General features: G+C 52.7%; 1 protein-coding gene across 1 annotated transcript; it reads right to left on the bottom strand.

Moving 5' to 3' along the window:
* Nucleotides 1-862: 862 nt before the first annotated feature.
* Nucleotides 863-18,785, bottom strand: hs3st1l1 (heparan sulfate (glucosamine) 3-O-sulfotransferase 1-like1). The gene is made up of 2 exons (XM_057048121.1): nucleotides 18,545-18,785; nucleotides 863-3,681 (listed from the first exon to the last, which is right to left on the bottom strand). Exon 2 carries the CDS (start codon nucleotides 3,520-3,522, stop codon nucleotides 2,620-2,622), a length of 903 nt encoding a protein of 300 aa, XP_056904101.1. The 5' UTR covers nucleotides 3,523-3,681; nucleotides 18,545-18,785; the 3' UTR covers nucleotides 863-2,619.
* Nucleotides 18,786-19,142: the final 357 nt, after the last annotated feature.

Here is a 19,142-nt window from a genome sequence, read left to right as displayed (position 1 = left end):
GATCAAAGAGACGAATTTCAATTGCAAACAAAAGGCCTTGATGTTTCAGAACCGGCAAAGAAAAGAGCTCTGGGATGTGGTCCAGGTGGCCACAGCTGTACGATCAGCTGCACATCTGTCACGCTAATAAACACGGAGAGTCTCTGGCGTAATTGGCCGCCTTTAAAATCCTATTAAATGAAGCGTAGCAGGAAACGTCTTATTCAGACGTCGACACTGATACCGTGCATCTGATATTAGCTTAGCAAGCAGCGAGCATGTTTTGATTGGACGCTAAGTATTCCATCCATCACCTTCATGCATAGATCATTAGAGGCATCTGGGTTGACAAGACCAGCCAAGACCAGACCGCCCCCGCAGAACCTTTCATTATGCTCCAGCTTGGCGGTTGCCAAAGAGATGCGATGCTAAGTGGCTCATCCAGCCGTAGCTATTAGCTACAGAAACTTGTTAGAGCCAAATTAAATTAATTTTGATCATTTGAAGAAACCCCAGGACAATAAGGCAATAAGTCACCCTGGACATCAGCGAATAAATGTCATTACTGGGTTTCACACCTCTGGACATCGTGGATGCTAACGTTGCTAAGGTTCCCGGTCAAGAGAACGCGGGCTGTTTTTACAGCAGCATTTTATGTATATGGTGTATATGTTGTCACACTGTAGTTTGTAACCACCTGTCATTTTTTTAAAGGTGCCGTAAATGTGAAGCAAGTAATAAAACTCGTTTATTTTGAAATGCTAGCTAGTAGCCTCGTAGATACAGTCAATGAGGAGAGAATCAGCAAATACCCGTCAGTGTTCTATAATATTTGAACAGTTTTGTGATGTATAAAAATACATACATTTGTTCTCACCCCAGCTAACATCACGTTGTGATTTTATTAGCATCTGATGCTAAAGCCGACTCTTGTTTTTGCTACTTGACAGTAAATGTTTTACACTGGTTACTTTGTATTGGCTCAGTTTCACCATAGAGTGCTGTCATTAATTACTGCTGTGTGCTAAAACAATATTGAACAGTAAGTAGCCTTAGCTTCAGTAAGCTAATCTGTGTTCCGGATTCCGACACTGCCAACATTTGGGAATGCCATTGATGGTTTTTTCAACTGTTAGATAGCCAGAGGGGTGGATGTGGTATCGGTTGATGTGGATTTCCATGAGCTCGTTGAGGAGCGAGAGCTAACACGTTGCTAACACGTGCGCAGGTTTCCCTGCTGAATCACACAAGAGCCTGCGATAAATCCTGGCTCCTAATAAAGATCCGAACGCTCCGCGTCTGCTTCCAGGTTGTGATTAAATCATGTCCTTTTTGCTCCACTCACCCACATTTTGCTCATCTATAAATATCCGTCATAATCAAACACCCTCGTTTCAAAATGAGTCATTAAACTAAGATCATGTGAACAAAATACAAGAACTTCCACAAAAGCGAGGAACCACTGGAACCCCCCCCCCCTGGAATTATGGGTAATGGAGTCCATGGTGTCATAGCCCTAATTACCCAAGACTGAAATATGTCCTGAATGGATCTGGATGATGCGGACCACTTCAGACACCTGAGTCCCCACAAACGTGGGACTTAGCATTAGCATTAGCCTCGTCGCCCACGTGCAAATCGTTATTGTTGTACTCTCGTTAGCGTTTAAATCCGCTGAGCTGAAGAACCCGCATTAATATTCCGGGCGCTCCTGTACCGCCCACAGCTATACACCGGATCCGCTCTGGATATGGATCCAATATTGCATCTGCAACTACTCGCCAAGGGAGAGTTACCCCGGTTATTCCAGCAGACGAAGGGAGGAGATCACATGACGTTGGGGTCCCAGTGGAGCGTTAGCATCGGCTGCCTGTTGAAAGCCAAATCAATGAAGGAAACACAACCCGTGTCTATCTGTTGTTTATAGGGCAACAAAACGTTTCTGGGAAAACTGTGCGCCGGTACGATTCTGGGAAAACCGCTCCACGTAGCCGGAGCTAAATCAACGCGGTTATTGGATTCCCTCCCACCGCTGGTGCTCATGTGCCGATTTAACACGCGAGCAGCAGCGGCTGCGAGGCTTCGCTAAAGGCGACGGCTAACTCCAGTGTCCGAAGCTATTAGCGATTCCTGTTCCACCAAAGTGCTGCTCCGGGGTGCCGGTTTCCCTGGATTTTACATTCCCTCACATCAAATCAAAGGCTGATTCTTTTCCCTCTGCCTACCTTCGTAGTCTCCCTGAACAACGGGGGTTTGGGGGGGGGGGCTCAGAGGCAAACACAAAAACGCGGTGCTTTTTTGGTCCAATTTAAAGCAGAACAATTTATTATCAAGAACAAGAATATCAAACGAGGAAGGGGGGGGGACTCGATTCTGCTGCAATCCGATCACGTAAATACTTAAACAGAAGGACTTATTGAGCTCGGGGGGGGTGTCTTCCAGTTCATCTCACGCCTCCAGTTACAGTTTCTGATTTTGATTTTGCTCGGAGCTGTAGTGTGAATGGGGAGTCGCTCCGGCGAAACCAGAGAAGGCGACCGCGGCCGCCGGCGGGCGACCCAAAGGGGCCATCAAATGTCAGTCCTATCAAGTTCTGGATACCCCCTTTTTAACCGTCCCTATCGGACGTCGCGGGGTCGCTCACTGCCAGTCAAAAGTGCGCTTCACCATCCTGAAGAAGGTTCTGTTGTGTTCCTGCAGGTAGGACCGGAGCTGCTGCAGAACCGTGACGTTGACCGCCGGGTGGGGACGTCCCTTGGACTCGTGCAGGCAGCGCTCCCGGCCGTCGCTGCGAATGCAGTAGAACCCCTTGGTGTGGTTGAAGTAGAAGTTGGAGGAGGCTATCCTGGGGGGAAGGTTGAGGAAGCGCTCCACCTTCTGAAGCTCCGGCAAAGGGTTGCGGATGAGCGCGTCCCCGTCCACGATGTGCAGCTGCTCCAGGGGAAAGTGGAGCAACCAGTTGCGCATGTGGACGTCGTACAGGCTCCTCTGGATGGCCTTGTAGCGGACGTTCAGCGCCCCGTTGCGCACCAGCAAGTTCTCGATGGCTTGCACCGGCTTGTGGTTCTCCAGGCGGTTGAAGTAGACCTGGGTGTAGTCGGAGATGACCCGCTCGGTCGGGTCTCGCAGGATCAGAAGGAGCTTAATGGAGGAGTTCATGGCGTGGATGCGTCCCGGGGCCAGCGCCGAGGTGAAGTAACCGGGGGTCTTCTCCACCGTGATCTGGTGTGGGTAAGAGTACGGCATGAGCTCTCGGTACCACTCCAAGCCCTTGGCGTAGTTCTCGTCCCAGTCGAAAAAGTGCACCTCGGTGGCCGCCGCGGCAACCTCGGGGTGGATGTCCAACATCTCCAGGAGCGCTCGCGTGCCGCCCTTCCGGACCCCGATGATGATACCGTGCGGCGCTCTTTTACTGGTTCCCGGGGGCGGCGATGTGGAGACACCTCCGGAGACACTGGCGTCAAAATGGGTGGGGGGCAGCTCGGGAGGGGCAGCGTAGGTCTGGAGAACCAGAAGAAAAGCCGAGGCCAGCAGGCGGGTCATGGCGGCGGGGGGGGGCGGCGGCGATTCGCCGGGAAACGAGCGGTTTAGCGGCGTGAGAGGAGCCTCGTTCCGAGCTCAGTACCAACAAGAGCAGAGAGAGGAGCCTTTTCCGGGAGGAGGAGGAGGAGGAGGAGGTATCACCGTCGGTCCGCCGCACATCTGCAGGGAGGAAGGAAGACGTTAGAAGACGTTAGAAGACGTTAGAGGACGTCAGAAGACGTGTGTGAGACCATCAAGCGCTCGCTGAAGGCCAGGAGACGAGGCCGCGCCGCAGGATCGATACACCGGACACGCCCCCCCCGCTCAGCCCACGGAACAAGTTGTGTTTGGAGCCTCGTAAAGTCCGATTTACTGCAGGAGGCCGTGAGTGCGCTCTTTCAGGGTGACTTTGATTTCCTTTACATGCCAGGAAGGATCAATATGGGAATGAAATCCCGCCAGCACCAGGAGGCGGAATTAAGGTATTAAAGCAGACTTTTGATACCGCTGCCCGGAATGGTGGGAAAACTGGAGGTCTCAACCTTTTCATTAATTCCACCAATTAGGAAAAGGACCTTTTCACCCCGGTGGAGCCTGAACATGGAGCGGTGCAATGGTTCTACAGGTGACCCACACACAGGCGGGCCTCGCCCTGGGACCACGGCCTCACACACACACACACACACACACACACACACACACACACACACACACACACACAATAACACACACAATGACTGTAATCATCTCCAGGTTTATGGATGCAAAGTCTCCACTTCTCTTCCTTTTCCCTTCACTAAGCTTTTATTTTTATCCATGTTTGTTCTTTGAGGGTTTCAGATTTGGGTTTGAGCGTCCAACTGATCTATTACGGTGAAGACACTGAAGCAGGCTCGTAGAATTTGGTGTCATTTCCCATCCGCAGTTATAAGAAGAGAATAAAGCAGCGGAAAATGTGTGTAAACGGAATGACTGAAGGGATTTTACCGCGTGGGAAAGGTGAATCCGGGGATGGAGCGAGACGCTAACCGGGGATGGAGCAAGATGCTAACTGGGGTGATGGAGCGAGACGCTAACCGGGGATGGAGCGAGACGCTAACCGGGGATGGAGCGAGACGCTAACGGGGATGGAGCGAGACGCTAACCGGGGATGGAGCGAGATGCTAACCGGGGATGGAGCGAGACGCTAACCAGGGATGGAGCCAGACGCTAACCGGGGATGGAGCAAGATGCTAACGGGTGATGGAGCGAGATGCTAACCGGGGATGGAGCGAGACGCTAACGGGTGATGGAGCAAGACGCTAACGGGTGATGGAGCGAGACGCTAACCGGGGATGGAGCGAGACGCTGACCGGGGATGGAGCAAGACACTAACGGGTGATGGAGCGAGACGCTAACCGGGGATGGAGCGAGACGCTGACCGGGGATGGAGCGAGGCGCTAACCGGGGATGGAGCGAGACGCTAACCGGGGATGGAGCGAGACGCTAAAAGACCGTAAAAAGGCCCCAACACAAAGCTCAGCATCTGGCCGCCCTCTGTGGCCCCACTGTGGACCTGGGCCTGTGAACTGGCCCCGGGGGGGCTGCAGCGGCCCTGGGGGGCCCTCACGTGCTGTGTCAGGTGCTTCCCGCTGTTCCACGTTCCAGTGGATGCTTTTGCTTTCCTGAGCGCTCGATGCTGATCAGTCCTGCTTCACTCAGCCACAGAACCTGGAGGACCTGAACCTGGAGTGGTCCCAGTAAGGGACCCTGCTGCACTGGGAGTAGCAACACGTGAACGGCTTCAGCAACGATTGGCTCCAATCAAGGTGCCCCTGGGATTAAAAGGGTTGAAATAATCATCATAACGAGAAGAAAGGGTGCGTTTTAATCACCCTGATAAATAAAGGTGACAGAAGCTGCGCAGACGTGAAGCACCTGACCCTGCACCAACCATCAGACGCTCCTCTGGGTCCACCTGCTGGGAAAAAAAGTTTCCAACCGGTTTCTGGAACACAGTCTTCCCGCTTTCTTAAAGCAGGCCAGCAGCTATTTTAGGCCCCCAAATCAAATGTGACACGACGCTAACAAGAGGAGCGCTACACCTAGCTCGCCTTTGCTGTGGCACCCGTCAGGATTAAAGGATTAGCAGCACCGCATCCATAGTTCAAAGTTGAATCCATTTGAATAAATTAAGTTCAGAATGGACCTTTTTGGATATTCGGGTTTTAAAGAGAATGAACACGATGCAACGGCTGCTTCATCTCACACAAAATCCGGGTTTGTGAGACGATGCCGGGGTCTGATTCGGCATCTTTCCCCGTTGGTGACGGAGCCGCACTGCAGAGGCGATATTTGGCTATTTCAGGAGCGCGCCTGTAAGACAACGACCTCCTCCACCCCCACACGAGGCCCAGGGATTCATTACGGGCTTCCAGATGAGGGTTCTGTCCACTCAAACGCCCGCGTCTCCTGGCACTAATCACAGCGTTAGCGCTAACGCTAGCTCTGAGGCGGTCTTTAACTGTATTGTGATTTTTCTGGCTCGCTCTGTGCGGCGGAGTTCCATCCAATTAGCGGTGCGTCAGCCCACCGCCATCTGTGCCGCAGTACGTGTACCGACCGAGCCGGGCCCGAGGCCGGCCCAGGAAGTGCTGGGCCACATCAGTGACGGTCCTCATTCATCCTCGACCGAGCTAACGGCGCCGCAGTCGTTAGCGATGAAACTTAATTCTCTATTGTCTAATCAGGCTCTTTACAAATTCCCACAATGAGCCTGATCCCTCTCCGGTTACGCCATCGAGATTCCGGGGACGCAATCAAAGCGAATCGCCCGGCTTTACGCTCGTTTTGGGCCTGTAAACGCGTCACAACGGCAGGTCGGCGGCCTCAGAGGTGTCCTGAACGTTACATTATAGATGAATGGCTTCATCAAATAAAGAGCAGCGTGTTGTAATGAGCTGCGAGGAGACGCTGAATCTTTGATGAGGATTTCCTAATGAATAGTTTAATGGGAAGGGGGGGGGGGGCAGAGTTTTCTGGGTTTTGGGACTTTAAAGCTAATAAACTGCACAGCGGCGTCGACTGTAATTCTAGTTGCATCTGCGGTAGTGAACAGTGCGCGTGGAGTCGCCCCTGGCAAAGCACATGCTACGTATTAGCAACATCAGCACGCCGGGGGCTTCTGGGGGTCAGTTCAGTATTGATTTATAGACGGGACATCTGGTGCACGTGGGACGCCTTGGAAAAGGCTTCACGCGCTGGCACAGCCGCGGAGCGCCGGAGCCAGCATTTTCCCGCCATTCCAAATATGTGCTCGTCACCACTGAGCCGAAGCTCCGGTGGCGGCCAAGTATCCATCGCTGCCGCTAACGTGCTGCTGATATCGCGCTCCGCTACGCCCGTGTTCGCTCGCAGCAGAGGTCAAAGCGCCGCGGCGCCGGCTGGGTCATTAGCGGCTCTGCGTCACCACGTTAGCGGCTCTGCGTCACCACGTTAGCGGCTCTGCGTCACCACGTTAGCGGCACGCAGTCAGCTGATGCGACGCAGCATCAGCTGATTTTACAGATGGGAAAGGAACCAAAAACGTGGCTCGATTCGCCCGTGACGCACCTGTGGAGGGTTCTATTCGCCCGTGTCGCACCTGTGGAGGGTTCTATTCACCCGTGTCGCACCTGTGGAGGGTTCTATTCACCGTGTCGCACCTGTGGAGGGTTCTATTCGCCCGTGACGCACCTGTGGAGGGTTCTATTCGCCCGTGACGCACCTGTGGAGGGTTCTATTAACCCGTGACGCACCTGTGGAGGGTTCTATTCGCCCGTGTCGCACCTGTGGAGGGTTCTATTCGCCCGTGACGCACCTGTGGAGGGTTCAATTCGCCCGTGACGCACCTGTGGAGGGTTCAATTCGCCCGTGGAGGGTTCAATTCGCCCGTGACGCACCTGTGGAGGGTTCAATTCGCCCGTGACGCACCTGTGGAGGGTTCTATTCACCCGTGACGCACCTATGGAGGGTTCAATTCGCCCCCTCCACAGGTGATGCACCTGTTTCATATGTAATACGCTAATTGAGTCAACTTCGGAGAAAGTTTCTTACTATCTTACTATTTTCTGTCGGAAGTGTGAGCGTGTCACAGGTTGCTATGACAACCAGCCATGTTGCAGAGGTGCGTCTGGCCATGGGAAAGCAACTCAATTAGTGTAAACTTGTGTTTCACCTGCTGGAGGAGAACAAATGGGTTGAAATATCACAGTGACTGTTTTCCCGCTCCGTAATAATCCGATAATTTTGCCGTTTCACTCATTAAAAAATAAATGAAGTGCTCGCTAACTCGGGCAATTTCTTGTGAAGCGTTAGCGGGGCGTTAGCGAGGCGTTAGCGGGGCGTTAGCGAGGCGTTAGCGGGGCGTTAGCGGGGCGGCGCTAATTAGGGTGACCTTGAACTGGGTCCTAAAATGACCCGTGAAGGAAGCGGCGCTCCACACCTCCTCAGATCATTTCATCACCATTTTACTCCCTAAAAATAGAACCCAAGGCTTCACACAGAGGGTTTTTTTGCTTCAGAACGTTCTCTAAATTCACCATTTTGAGGAACGAAGGCGCGCGCTCTGCCCGTCCGCCGCTGCGCACGGTCTGCCCGGGCGGTTTGAACTGGTCCAGTTCCAGGCTTCAGAACACGTTTTTTAGCTTGCCGAGGAGACAAATATGGACTTTAAGGTATATAAATGCTATCAGTGGCCTTTGGATTTCACAGCCGTCTCCGACCCTGTTAGCGTCGTGCGAGCTGCTGCCAACACCCCCCCGAAACAGTCTCATCTCAAGGTCGTAAAAGGAAGTGTAGACATTGCGTTACCATGACAGTGCGACCGGCTGCCACGTCAACGGAGAGAAATGAAATGATGTCAGCGAACATCACAGCCGCCGCCATTCTGACCGCGCTAACAGTTGCCGTAGCGATGATGAGAAAACAGTAAACATGGCACCACTAACAGGCTAAAAACCACCGTCCTGTCCCCCACCGCCCGCGTGAAGCCTGCAGGACACGGTGGGCGCCATCCCTTCAGACCGCTGGAGCGTGCACAAGTGCGTGCACGGGCCACAAGCACGTGGCTCAGATGGGATTTAATGCCAGGCAGGTTCAAGCCCCTGAGCAGGTCCTCGATGACGCCCGTGTGACCCAGTCAGGCGGGGGTGATACAGCACAGCAACCCGTAAGCTAATGCTGCTAACGCTAAAGAGCAGGAAGCTCCCGTTGAGGTTCCGTTTTGGGAAAAGTTTGCTGAAAGGAGGCGGCTAAAGACCAGAGCGAGGTCATAAAGACGTCTCTGGGTTTGTTGAGACGTTCCTCATGAATAAGTCATCAGTCCCACTTCCCCCCTTTGACGCGCCGCTCTGTCCCAGTAAAACCCAGCGAAGTGTTTATGGGAGATAAGGACGGAGGAGGCTGCAGACCCAGCAGCGTCTTTACTGGCCCACGTTCAGCAGCCGGGGACATTTTACCGCTGGATTAGGAGGACATGAATTCTTAATCAGAGACGTTGCTGGACCAAAAGTTACAGGCCTGATGAAAGGAGACGGAGACAGAGAGAGACGAGACAGAGGACGGAGACAGAGAGACGGAGACAGAGAGACAGAGACAGAGAGAGACAGAGAGACGGAGACAGAGAGACGGAGAGAGAGAGAGACGGAGACAGAGAGACAGAGACGGAGACAGAGACGGAGACAGAGAGACGGAGACAGAGAGACAGAGACGGAGACATGGAGACAGAGACGGAGACAGAGAGACGGAGACAGAGACGGAGACAGAGAGACGGAGACAGAGAGACGGAGACAGAGAGAGACAGAGAGACGGAGAGACAGAGACATGGAGACGGAGACAGAGAGACGGAGACAGAGACGGAGACAGAGAGACGGAGAGACAGAGAGACGGAGACAGAGAGACAGAGAGACAGAGACAGAGAGAGAGAGGAGACAGAGACAGAGAGACGGAGACAGAGAGACGGAGACGAGAGACAGAGAGACAGAGACGGAGAGACAGAGACGGAGACAGAGAGATGGAGACAGAGAGACGGAGACAGAGAGACGGAGACAGAGACAGAGACAGAGACAGAGAGACGGAGACAGAGACAGAGACAGAGACAGAGACAGAGAGACGGAGACAGAGAGAGAGACGGAGACAGAGAGACAGAGACGGAGACAGAGAGACGGAGACAGAGAGACGGAGACAGAGAGACAGAGATGGAGACAGAGAGACGGAGACAGAGAGACGGAGACAGAGAGACGGAGACAGAGAGACAGAGACGGAGACATGGAGACAGAGACGGAGACAGAGAGACGGAGACAGAGACGGAGACAGAGAGACGGAGACAGAGAGATGGAGACAGAGAGACAGAGAGACAGAGACATGGAGACGGAGACAGAGAGACGGAGACAGAGACGGAGACAGAGAGACGGAGACAGAGAGACGGAGACAGAGAGACAGAGACAGAGAGACGGAGACAGAGACAGAGAGACGGAGACAGAGAGACGGAGACAGAGACAGAGACAGAGAGACGGAGACAGAGAGACAGAGGCAGAGAGACAGAGAGACGGAGTCCATTTATCCTCTCTGTCCCACTATAACCAGTCCATCTATCCTCCCTGTCCCACTATAACCAGTCTATTTACCCTCTCTGTCCCACTATAACCAGTCCATTTACCCTCTCTGTCCCACTATAACCAGTCCATCTATCCTCCCTGTCCCACTATAACCAGTCTATTTACCCTCTCTGTCCCACTATAACCAGTCCATTTACCCTCTCTGTCCCACTATAACCAGTCCATCTATCCTCCCTGTCCCACTATAACCAGTCTATTTACCCTCTCTGTCCCACTATAACCAGTCCATTTACCCTCTGTCCCACTATAACCAGTCCATTTACCCTCTCTGTCCCACTATAACCAGTCCATCTATCCTCTCTGTCCCACTATAACCAGTCCATTTACCCTCTCTGTCCCACTATAACCAGTCCATCTATCCTCCCTGTCCCACTATAACCAGTCCATTTACCCTCTCTGTCCCACTATAACCAGTCCATTTACCCTCTCTGTCCCACTTCATCTGTCTCCTGCAGTTTTGCTCTTCAGTTTTTATGAATCAGCACTTTTAAAGTAACGGGAGGAAGTGGATCATATATTACCAGTCCGACAGGTTTCACTGGAGCAGATGTAATGAGGACGAGGACATTGTCCTCTTCCCATTCATGCAGATAAAATGTAAGAGATGAAATCGGTCTTTTCCAGCCTGCATGTGGAGCGATGAGCAGTACGGAAGCTGGGGAGGACAAAGGTTCTGCTCCGGTCATTCCGATCTGTCCCAGCAGTTCAAAGGGAACGCCGGTCCGTTGTCTCTTCCCCTCCAGGTTCTGATTCTGCCCTCAGCAGGGGGCAGGAGCCTGAGCTCCTCCCTGGCTGCAGGTTTGTCTGATTGTATCTGCCTCCAGCACACAGCCAGCTTCTATTGGTATTTAAGGACGATTAGCTTTAAATTGATGATTAACCTTTGTAATATTGCGCACACGCTGAAAATGGCCGCCTGTCGTCGCACAACGGCGAAGCCGCATTATCGTTCGGGGGAAAATTGAGGCTCGGGAAGCAAATGAGACAGTGTTATCTGCCGGTTGCTGGTGTGGGTAATGAAGACAAATCTGCCGAGCAGAGAGCCGTCGCATAATGAATCCAAACAGATGCCTTCTTCCACGTTCTCCGAGAGCGCATTTTAATAAAACTTCATCCCGACCCTGACAAGCTATTGCCACCCTTATCTCAGCCAGCGGCGGCATCATTGTTTAGATGGTCGTATTAGGAAGTAATTAGACATTAAACGAGTCATTTCTCCAAATTTAACTGCAACCGGGGATGTGATGGTTTAATTTGCCCAGTAATTTATCGAGCTCTTTGCATTTAACCACAGGCCGGGGCAACAGCATCTGTTGCTCAGGAGCTGATGAATGCGACAGTGGAAAAAGTAGATCCCCGACAGAGCGGAGCAGCACGCGCCGCCCTCGGGGCGCTCCACCACAGCCCTCGCCGGTGTCTCCTGTCCTCCTGGACGTGCCGCACGTCCAGATTGCAAAGACAAACATGGTTCAACCATCATCCTTAGAGCCGATAAATGCTGGTAAACACGGGAAGCAACAGAACCAGGACGTAAATCAGCCCAACGGGACATTTGACACGGGCGGGGGACGACCGCCGCTGAGGACGGGTGGTTAGCATCTGTTTCTAGCACCTGAAGGTGGATCCAAGCAAACCAGAGCAGGAGAAAACCAAACTCCACCCCCAACGTCTCCTGACGGCTGGGAACCAGGAGATCTGGGGTCAAAGGTCAAGCGTCTGTACTCAACCATGAAGGGACAAAGTGAAAGTGATACGCGGACGCTGGCGTCCAACCGGCTCTAATCTGCTCTGCAGCCTCTGACGCACGTGGCAGCCTCCTCACGCCGTCATCGAGGCCGCGCGGCGGAGCGAGCAGGCGGAGCGAGCAGGCGGAGCGAGCAGGCGGAGCGAGCAGGCGGCGCGGCGAGCGCACGCTCTCGAGGCGGCGAGGACCAAAATGAATGAATCTCACTTTGCCAGGTTGACACAGGTGACCCGTCTGATCACATATTCACTGTCTGACCTCCTACAAACCTCATTAAAGGCAACACTTTACATAATGGAGCGTATGTGGCGCCTGGACCGCCGGATAAACACTTAGCAACAGCCTTCGACGGACGCCAAGGTCCATAATGAGGTTCACGGGCGACCAGCCTGGGTCGGCTCATCAGCTCTGCTGATAACTAATAATTACCGTGGTTACGTGTCTTCCTTTTACCCTGGACGGTGCCAGCGGTTCCTGGACCCCTGAAGGATGGAGGTCCTACATCCGTGATGGGTGTTAAACCAAAGCCTGCACAGCTTCCAGGCTAATTACGGAGCTAAATATCGGCTTCAATGGCATCAGCGTCTTAAACGTCGGTCTGAAATCAAATATCGGGACCCTTATTTACTCTTATTTACGGCACCTGTGTAAAGTACTTTCACGCCGTTTTACTTGACGTGGGAACGTGAGATGTTTGTTCTGATGATGGGATGTAACAAACATGCACCATCTCTCGTGGGCTAATTTGTTGTTTTCATTAGCTGATCCGTTGCTTTTCTTCATTTCTGTTGTTTTTCTATGCCGATTGGTTTTCCTATACTTCCTGGCCATCTTGTTTCCTGTGTGGAGCCGATCCGATCGTTTTCCGACAGGATAAACGTGGCTGGATCAATAGTTTCAGTCAGATTTGAGAACTTGAGCTGATGAAGACCTGATTTACCTCAATGAGAAGAAAAGCTGTTCAATCTGTAGTTTCTGAATTCCCCGAGGAGACGGGGAAAAGACGTGGACGTTCCTGCTGTCCACAAACCAAGATGAAGCGTCTCATTGGGCAGCGGGTGCAGCCCTGTCCCTGTCCCTGTCCCCCAGGAGACGGCGGGCTCCTCCCCCGCCTGTTGGTGAGCACCGCTGAGATGTCATTAGCAGCGCTCTGAGGAATGGGGAAGGAATCCAATACCAGGGCCACACTGGACAAGCTGGACATTGTCCCACAGTTACGGACATCATCCCCCACAGATGCTCCCTCTGACTGACTGTCCCCAGAACGGGAAGAAAGACGTGCTGGGAACGTCCTACCTGACTCGTCTATTTACCCTCTCTGTCCCACTATAACCAGTCCATGTACCCTCTCTGTCCCACTATAACCAGTCCATTTACCCTCTCTGTCCCAGTATAACCAGTCCATTTACCCTCTCTGTCCCACTATAACCAGTCCATTTATCCTCTCTGTCCCACTATAACCAGTCCATTTATCCTCTCTGGCCCACTATAACCAGTCCATTTACTCTCTCTGTCCCACTATAACCAGTCCATTTACCCTCTCTGTCCCACTATAACCAGTCCATCACCCTCTCTGTCCCACTATAACCAGTTCATTTATCCTCTCTGTCCCACTATAACCAGTCCATTTACCCTCTCTGTCCCACTATAACCAGTCCATTTACTCTCTCTGTCCCACTATACCAGTCCATCTATCCTCTCTGTCCCACTATAACCAGTCCATCTATCCTCTCTGTCCCACTATAACCAGTCTATTTATCCTCTTTACTGTCTGATTTTCCTTCCTTTGACCACATTTGTGTCTAGTTTTTGATTCTTTATCTTCATTTTCTTCATTTTCTTGCTCTAGTTTTGCTGTTCTGAAGAACTTTGGCTGCTTTGATGTCATGAATTCACGTCTTGTGAAGTATCGTTCTACTGAAACGTCTCCTCCACCATTATTTTCCCTACAAACCTGGGCCCAAATGAAAATCTAAAGTGTCTGGCCAAATCAAATGGATCCTAACATCAAGTTCCCTCTTAAATCCACCAAGAAGACCCATCGAATCAGAGAGATGAAACAGAGGCGGCAGAATAAACAGCAGCATTGTCAGACCAAACACAGCAGCTCCACCAGAAAAACTCGGAAGGCTTTCGAACAAACACAACCTGGATGTTCATTTGAAACCTGGCAACACGCTCAGATAGAGACGGTCCACCCCGAGGACAACACAGAGCAATGTTGTTCATGCCGTCCAGGGCAGAGAGGAACGTCCAGACCTGCACATTGGTGAGACCAAGGAGCCACATGTGGACCAACAGGGGAGAGACGACTCCTCAGGACAGGATTCATCCACCCCTCAAAGGTAAGGGACACTCCCCTGAAGACAGCATTGTTCATGTTTTCCAGGCAAGAAGGACAAAGCTTAAGACACCAGTTGCTGCTCCCAGTGCTCCACTGGGACCCCCCCCCCCCCCCCCCCCCTCAGGAGGACTCACAATCAGATGACCCCCCCCCCCCTTTAATGGCCCTCTGTAAACCAGAATACAGAACTCTGGCGTTCCCCAGTTAGTTTAGGCAAAACCGCCCGGAAACAGGTGTTTTATTCCACCTGTGGATGGACTTGAAACTAGCAGGAATCTCACAAAATCTCCCAAAAAGCCACGAGCGAGAGCTGAGATACTGGCCACAGGGGGGCGCTACTGACTACCATCATTACTGTTCAAACACGCAGAGACGAACCTCCAGCGTTGTCTGTATTTGACGAAGACGCCATTTTTAAAGACGCGGTTGATCTTGAACCTCCGCCCAAGATGTGGCTGATGGACCAAAGTGGCTGCACACCCTCATGAATTATGGAATTTGGCACAAATATGCAAATGTGAGCATTAGCCTAGTTATGCCGCTGTACTGTAAATTACAGTCACTTATCTATTATGTATGAAGCGAGGACTGGGGGGAGGAAGGTGCAGCCTTCTCCCCAACCCTCCCTCCCACATCACCAAAGCACCGGAAAAGGAGAAGAACGCTCCGGAGTGATCTCTTGCTCCGCATCTCCGAAGACTTCGCAGGAGTGTGTGTTAGCTTCACGCTCGCTCGCCGAGCTACTTAAAACAACAATGGCATCCGCGGGATCTCGGCTGCCTGGGAGACACACGGGGGAGCGAGCAAGAAGTTGTTGCTAATCCTCTAATTTCCCCCCACAAGGCTGATGTGAAACGCTGGTCTGATCAGTAATCAGTCCACAGGGGAGGCAGACGAGAGATCCAGCCAACTCCACACACACACAAATTAGCCTCGCTTTGACATTAGCATCACAATGTTGGGCGAGTGATCGGAGCGTCGCGGCAGCTTCGTCCCGGCAGGGTAAACAGCCCCAAAAGCACAAAGGCAGCAGAAAGCCAGGGGCAGCCGGGTCAGACGGCATCCAGCCTCTCCGAGACGAACAAAACCAACGTCGGTCGCCAACGCCGGATGACACCGTCGCTGCTTATCAATCACTATGGCAACAGGAGGACGTGGCAGGGGTGACACTGTCCTTTGGTGAGAGGAGGTACATTTCATTAGAATATAGCCTGATTGGGTTCTGTTTCGTAGTTTACGAAAAGCTAAATCAGCTTGGAAAACGTTTGTAAAATGATGCTAAACGTTAGCCGTGACCGAGGAAATGAACATTAAGTTATATTCATATTACAATAAACCCAATAAAGTGGTGCCACTAGAACTGATTGTTACTGATAAGTCACTTTTCTGGTCAAACTTTTGAGGTTATTATACTTTTCCCCCATTTCCTGCCACTTAAATGTTCTTTTTCTACTATCATGATCGAAACATCCGTGTGTGTGTGTGTGTGTGTGTGTGTGTGTGTGTGTGTGTGTGTGTGATGGATTAATGGATGATGGATGGATGACGGATGATTGATGGATGGATGGATGGATGGCTGATGGATGGATGGATGGATGGATGGATGATGGTGATGGATGGATGATCAATGGACAGATGGATGGATGATTGATGGATGGATGGATGGATGATTGATGGATGGATGGATGAATGATGGATGGATGGATGGATGGATGGATGGATGGATAATTGATGGATGGATGATTGATGGATGGATGGATGGATGAATGATGGATGGATGGATGGATGATGGATGGATGAATGGATGGATGGATGGATGGATGGATGGATGGATGGATGGATGGATGGATGGATGTATTAATAATAGTTTTGATGCTGATTATGTGGTTGCTACAACTTCAGTATTGATGAAGATGAAGAAGACGTTGATGATGGTGATAATGGTGATAATGGTGATGACGATGATGACGACGACGACGACGACGACGATGATGATGATGATGATGATGATGACGACGATGATGATGATGACGACGACGATGACGATGATGATGATGATGATGATGATGCCTGATTGTCTGCAGCCTTGACGGCAGCATCAGAGGCATCAGAGCCTCCCAGAGTCTGGGAAATGCCCTCTAATCTGCCCCGTTGCCCCCCGGCACATGAAAGAGGGCAAACGTTTGGAACCAGGAAAGTTTGAACAAATGTTCTTTCACTTTTCGTTCCTTTATTCAGCAGCGGAAGCGTCAAAGCGATAAGATTAAAGGCAGACGGGGCTGAACCAGCCCTGTGGCGGTCCACGTCCTGACCCAGGTCCTGAGCCACGTCCTGACCCAGGTCCTGGCCCAGGTCCTGACACACGTCCTGACCCAGGTCCTGACCCACGTCCTGAGCCACGTCCCGACCCACGTCCCGACACACGTCCTGACCCAGGTCCTGACCCATGTCCTGACCCAGGTCCTGAGCCACGTCCCGACACACGTCCTCACACACGTCCTCACACACGTCCTGAAACACGTCCTGACACACGTCCCGACCCACGTCCCGACCCACGTCCTGACACGCGTCCCGACACACGTCCTCACACACGTCCTCACACACGTCCTGAAACACGTCCTCACACACGCCCTGACCCATGTTCTGACCCACGTCCTGACACACGTCCCGACCCACGTCCTAACACGCGTCCTAACACGCGTCCTGGCACACATCCTGACCCACGTCCTGACACACATCCTGACCCACGTCCTGACACACGTCCTGACCCACGTCCCGACACACGTCCTCACACACGTCCCGACACACGTCCTCACACACGTCCTCACACACGTCCTGACCCACCTCCTCACACACGTCCTGACAAACCTCCTCACATACGTCCTAACCCACGTCCTCACCCACGCCCGACACGTCCCGACACACGTCCTAACACGCGTCCTAACACGCGTCCTAACACGCGTCCTGACACACGTCCTGACCCACGTCCCGACACACGTCCTGACACACGTCCTCACACACGTCCTGATCCATGTCCTGACACACGTCCTGACACACGTCCTGACACCGTGACGTCACCTCCGGCGAGCCCGCCTGTCTGTCCGGTCACACGTCAGCGAGACACCTTCACGTCTCTGTGGGGGTTTAGAAATCATAACACCTCCCCGGGCCGCCATCGTCTTTACGACCCGGCTCATAACAACTTTTACTGTCAGGAAAATCCCGCTGCCGTCATCTCACTTCACCGTTGCTCGCATCATTCTGCCAGTGAGAGGAAAGATCAACCCCCCCCCCCACCACCACCACCCCACTCCACCCCCACCCCCACCCCCTCCTCCTCCTCCACCCCCCAATTTAACTGCAGACAAACAGTCGCCACATTCATGTTGATTAGTGGGGTATGAAAATAAGGGCCTCTCTATTTTAACAACCATTTGGGCTTTTGTTTTCCAATCCCCCCCCCCCCAACGTGCGGTGAGCAACGGCTCTGTTGCGTTCCCTCTTCAACGTCAGCGTTATTTACTTCCTCTTTCAGTACATTTGGGTGAACTGGGAAGCGGCTGGGACGGAGGACAGGCTGGAGCCGAGGCGCCGCCTGGCTCCCAGCCTGCTGGGCGCTGATTAGAGGCAGCGAGTGCAGCAGCATCTCTGGGTCTAATGAGGACTCTTCACCCCCGCTGAAGCCTAATTGTGAGAACCAGCAGAAACGCTCACATTTGAATTTCACCACAGAACTTATTCCAGTGCGACGGATCTGAGGAATCCCGCAGCTGGAGGCAGCAGGTCATGTATAAGCCAACAGCCACATGCCCGTAATTAAAGATAAACTCCACGAGCTGTGGGGCAATCTGCATCCTGTGGTGTCACCAGCTGACAGGTTCCTCGCGTGAAAGTACCAGGACCAGCACCAGGAACCTGAAGGTACCGCTGGTTCCACCCCAGCTCTGAGCGGCTGGATGCTCCTGGTTGTTGTAAACAGGCAAAAGTTTGAGTCCAAGTGTCACACAGCAACACAAAGAGGTGTTTGAGAGCGCCGGTTTAAAAGCTACAAAGCTCATTTCTATGGAGTGTTTAATTAGTTCGATCCATATTCGATCACTGCGGATTTGCACGTGAGATGCACGATTCACGACACCCATCCTGCCCTTTTGCTGCTTTGACAATAGTTTAATTATAGATACACGAATTTAAATAACAATCGCCTATTAAACAGGCTTCTGTCGCGGGCGCCGCGTGCGCGCGCGTGCGCGACTCGCTCTCGCGTTGAACGGGGGACAGACGGACGCAAAGTCGGAGGAATTTGAGAGGAAATGTGGTTACCTCGTACGAAGGGATCGGGGAGGATCTCGGCGCGGTGGGTCTCAGGAGCGCAGCAGCGGGAGGAAGAGGATGGTGCCGAACCACGGAGCGCACTTTTGCGCACTGCCGCTCCGCACAGCGAGAAGGCGTCCGCGCCTCGTCTGGGCCACTCTCATCACTGGAGAAACTGACGGCAGGTTGGGTGTGCGAGTGCGAGTGCGAGTGCGCGGGTGGGGGGGGGGGGGGGGGGCGTCAGAGGGACGGCTCCGGATGAGTCGAGTCCAGCTCGTCTCCGTCAAGAACTGGTGCTGCTTTTTCTTGTGGTGGCGGAGCGGAGGCGGCGGGGAGGAGCCGTCTGCCGTCAGACGAGCAGGGCAAGGTGCTCCTCACTGATGCTCGGCGATCAGCAGCGCAGCTCCAGCTCGCACTCAGTCACAATTAGCACCATTTTAGGCAGCGCTCGGCCCCTTTCCCGGGTTTGGTTCCTTCCAGACTCCTGACTCCAGGTTATCGGACAGCCAGGTCATCCGGCTACAGCTGGACTCTCCAGTTCTGGTCAAGGAAGAGAGGAAAGATGGATCACGCCGGCACTTTCTTCTGCAGACAAATCTTCAAAGCA

The sequence above is a fragment of the Takifugu flavidus genome, chromosome 11, assembly GCF_003711565.1.
Source record: "Takifugu flavidus isolate HTHZ2018 chromosome 11, ASM371156v2, whole genome shotgun sequence".
Classification (NCBI taxonomy): domain Eukaryota; kingdom Metazoa; phylum Chordata; class Actinopteri; order Tetraodontiformes; family Tetraodontidae; genus Takifugu; species Takifugu flavidus.
Note: the sequence above shows the minus strand (reverse complement) of the source record. Positions and strands in the feature narration are given on the sequence as shown.

What these genes read in the sequence shown, in the direction of transcription:
- hs3st1l1 (XM_057048121.1), bottom strand. Translation starts at nt 3,522, where the DNA reads ATGACCCGCCTGCTGGCCTCGGCTTTTCTTCTGGTTCTCCAGACCTAC.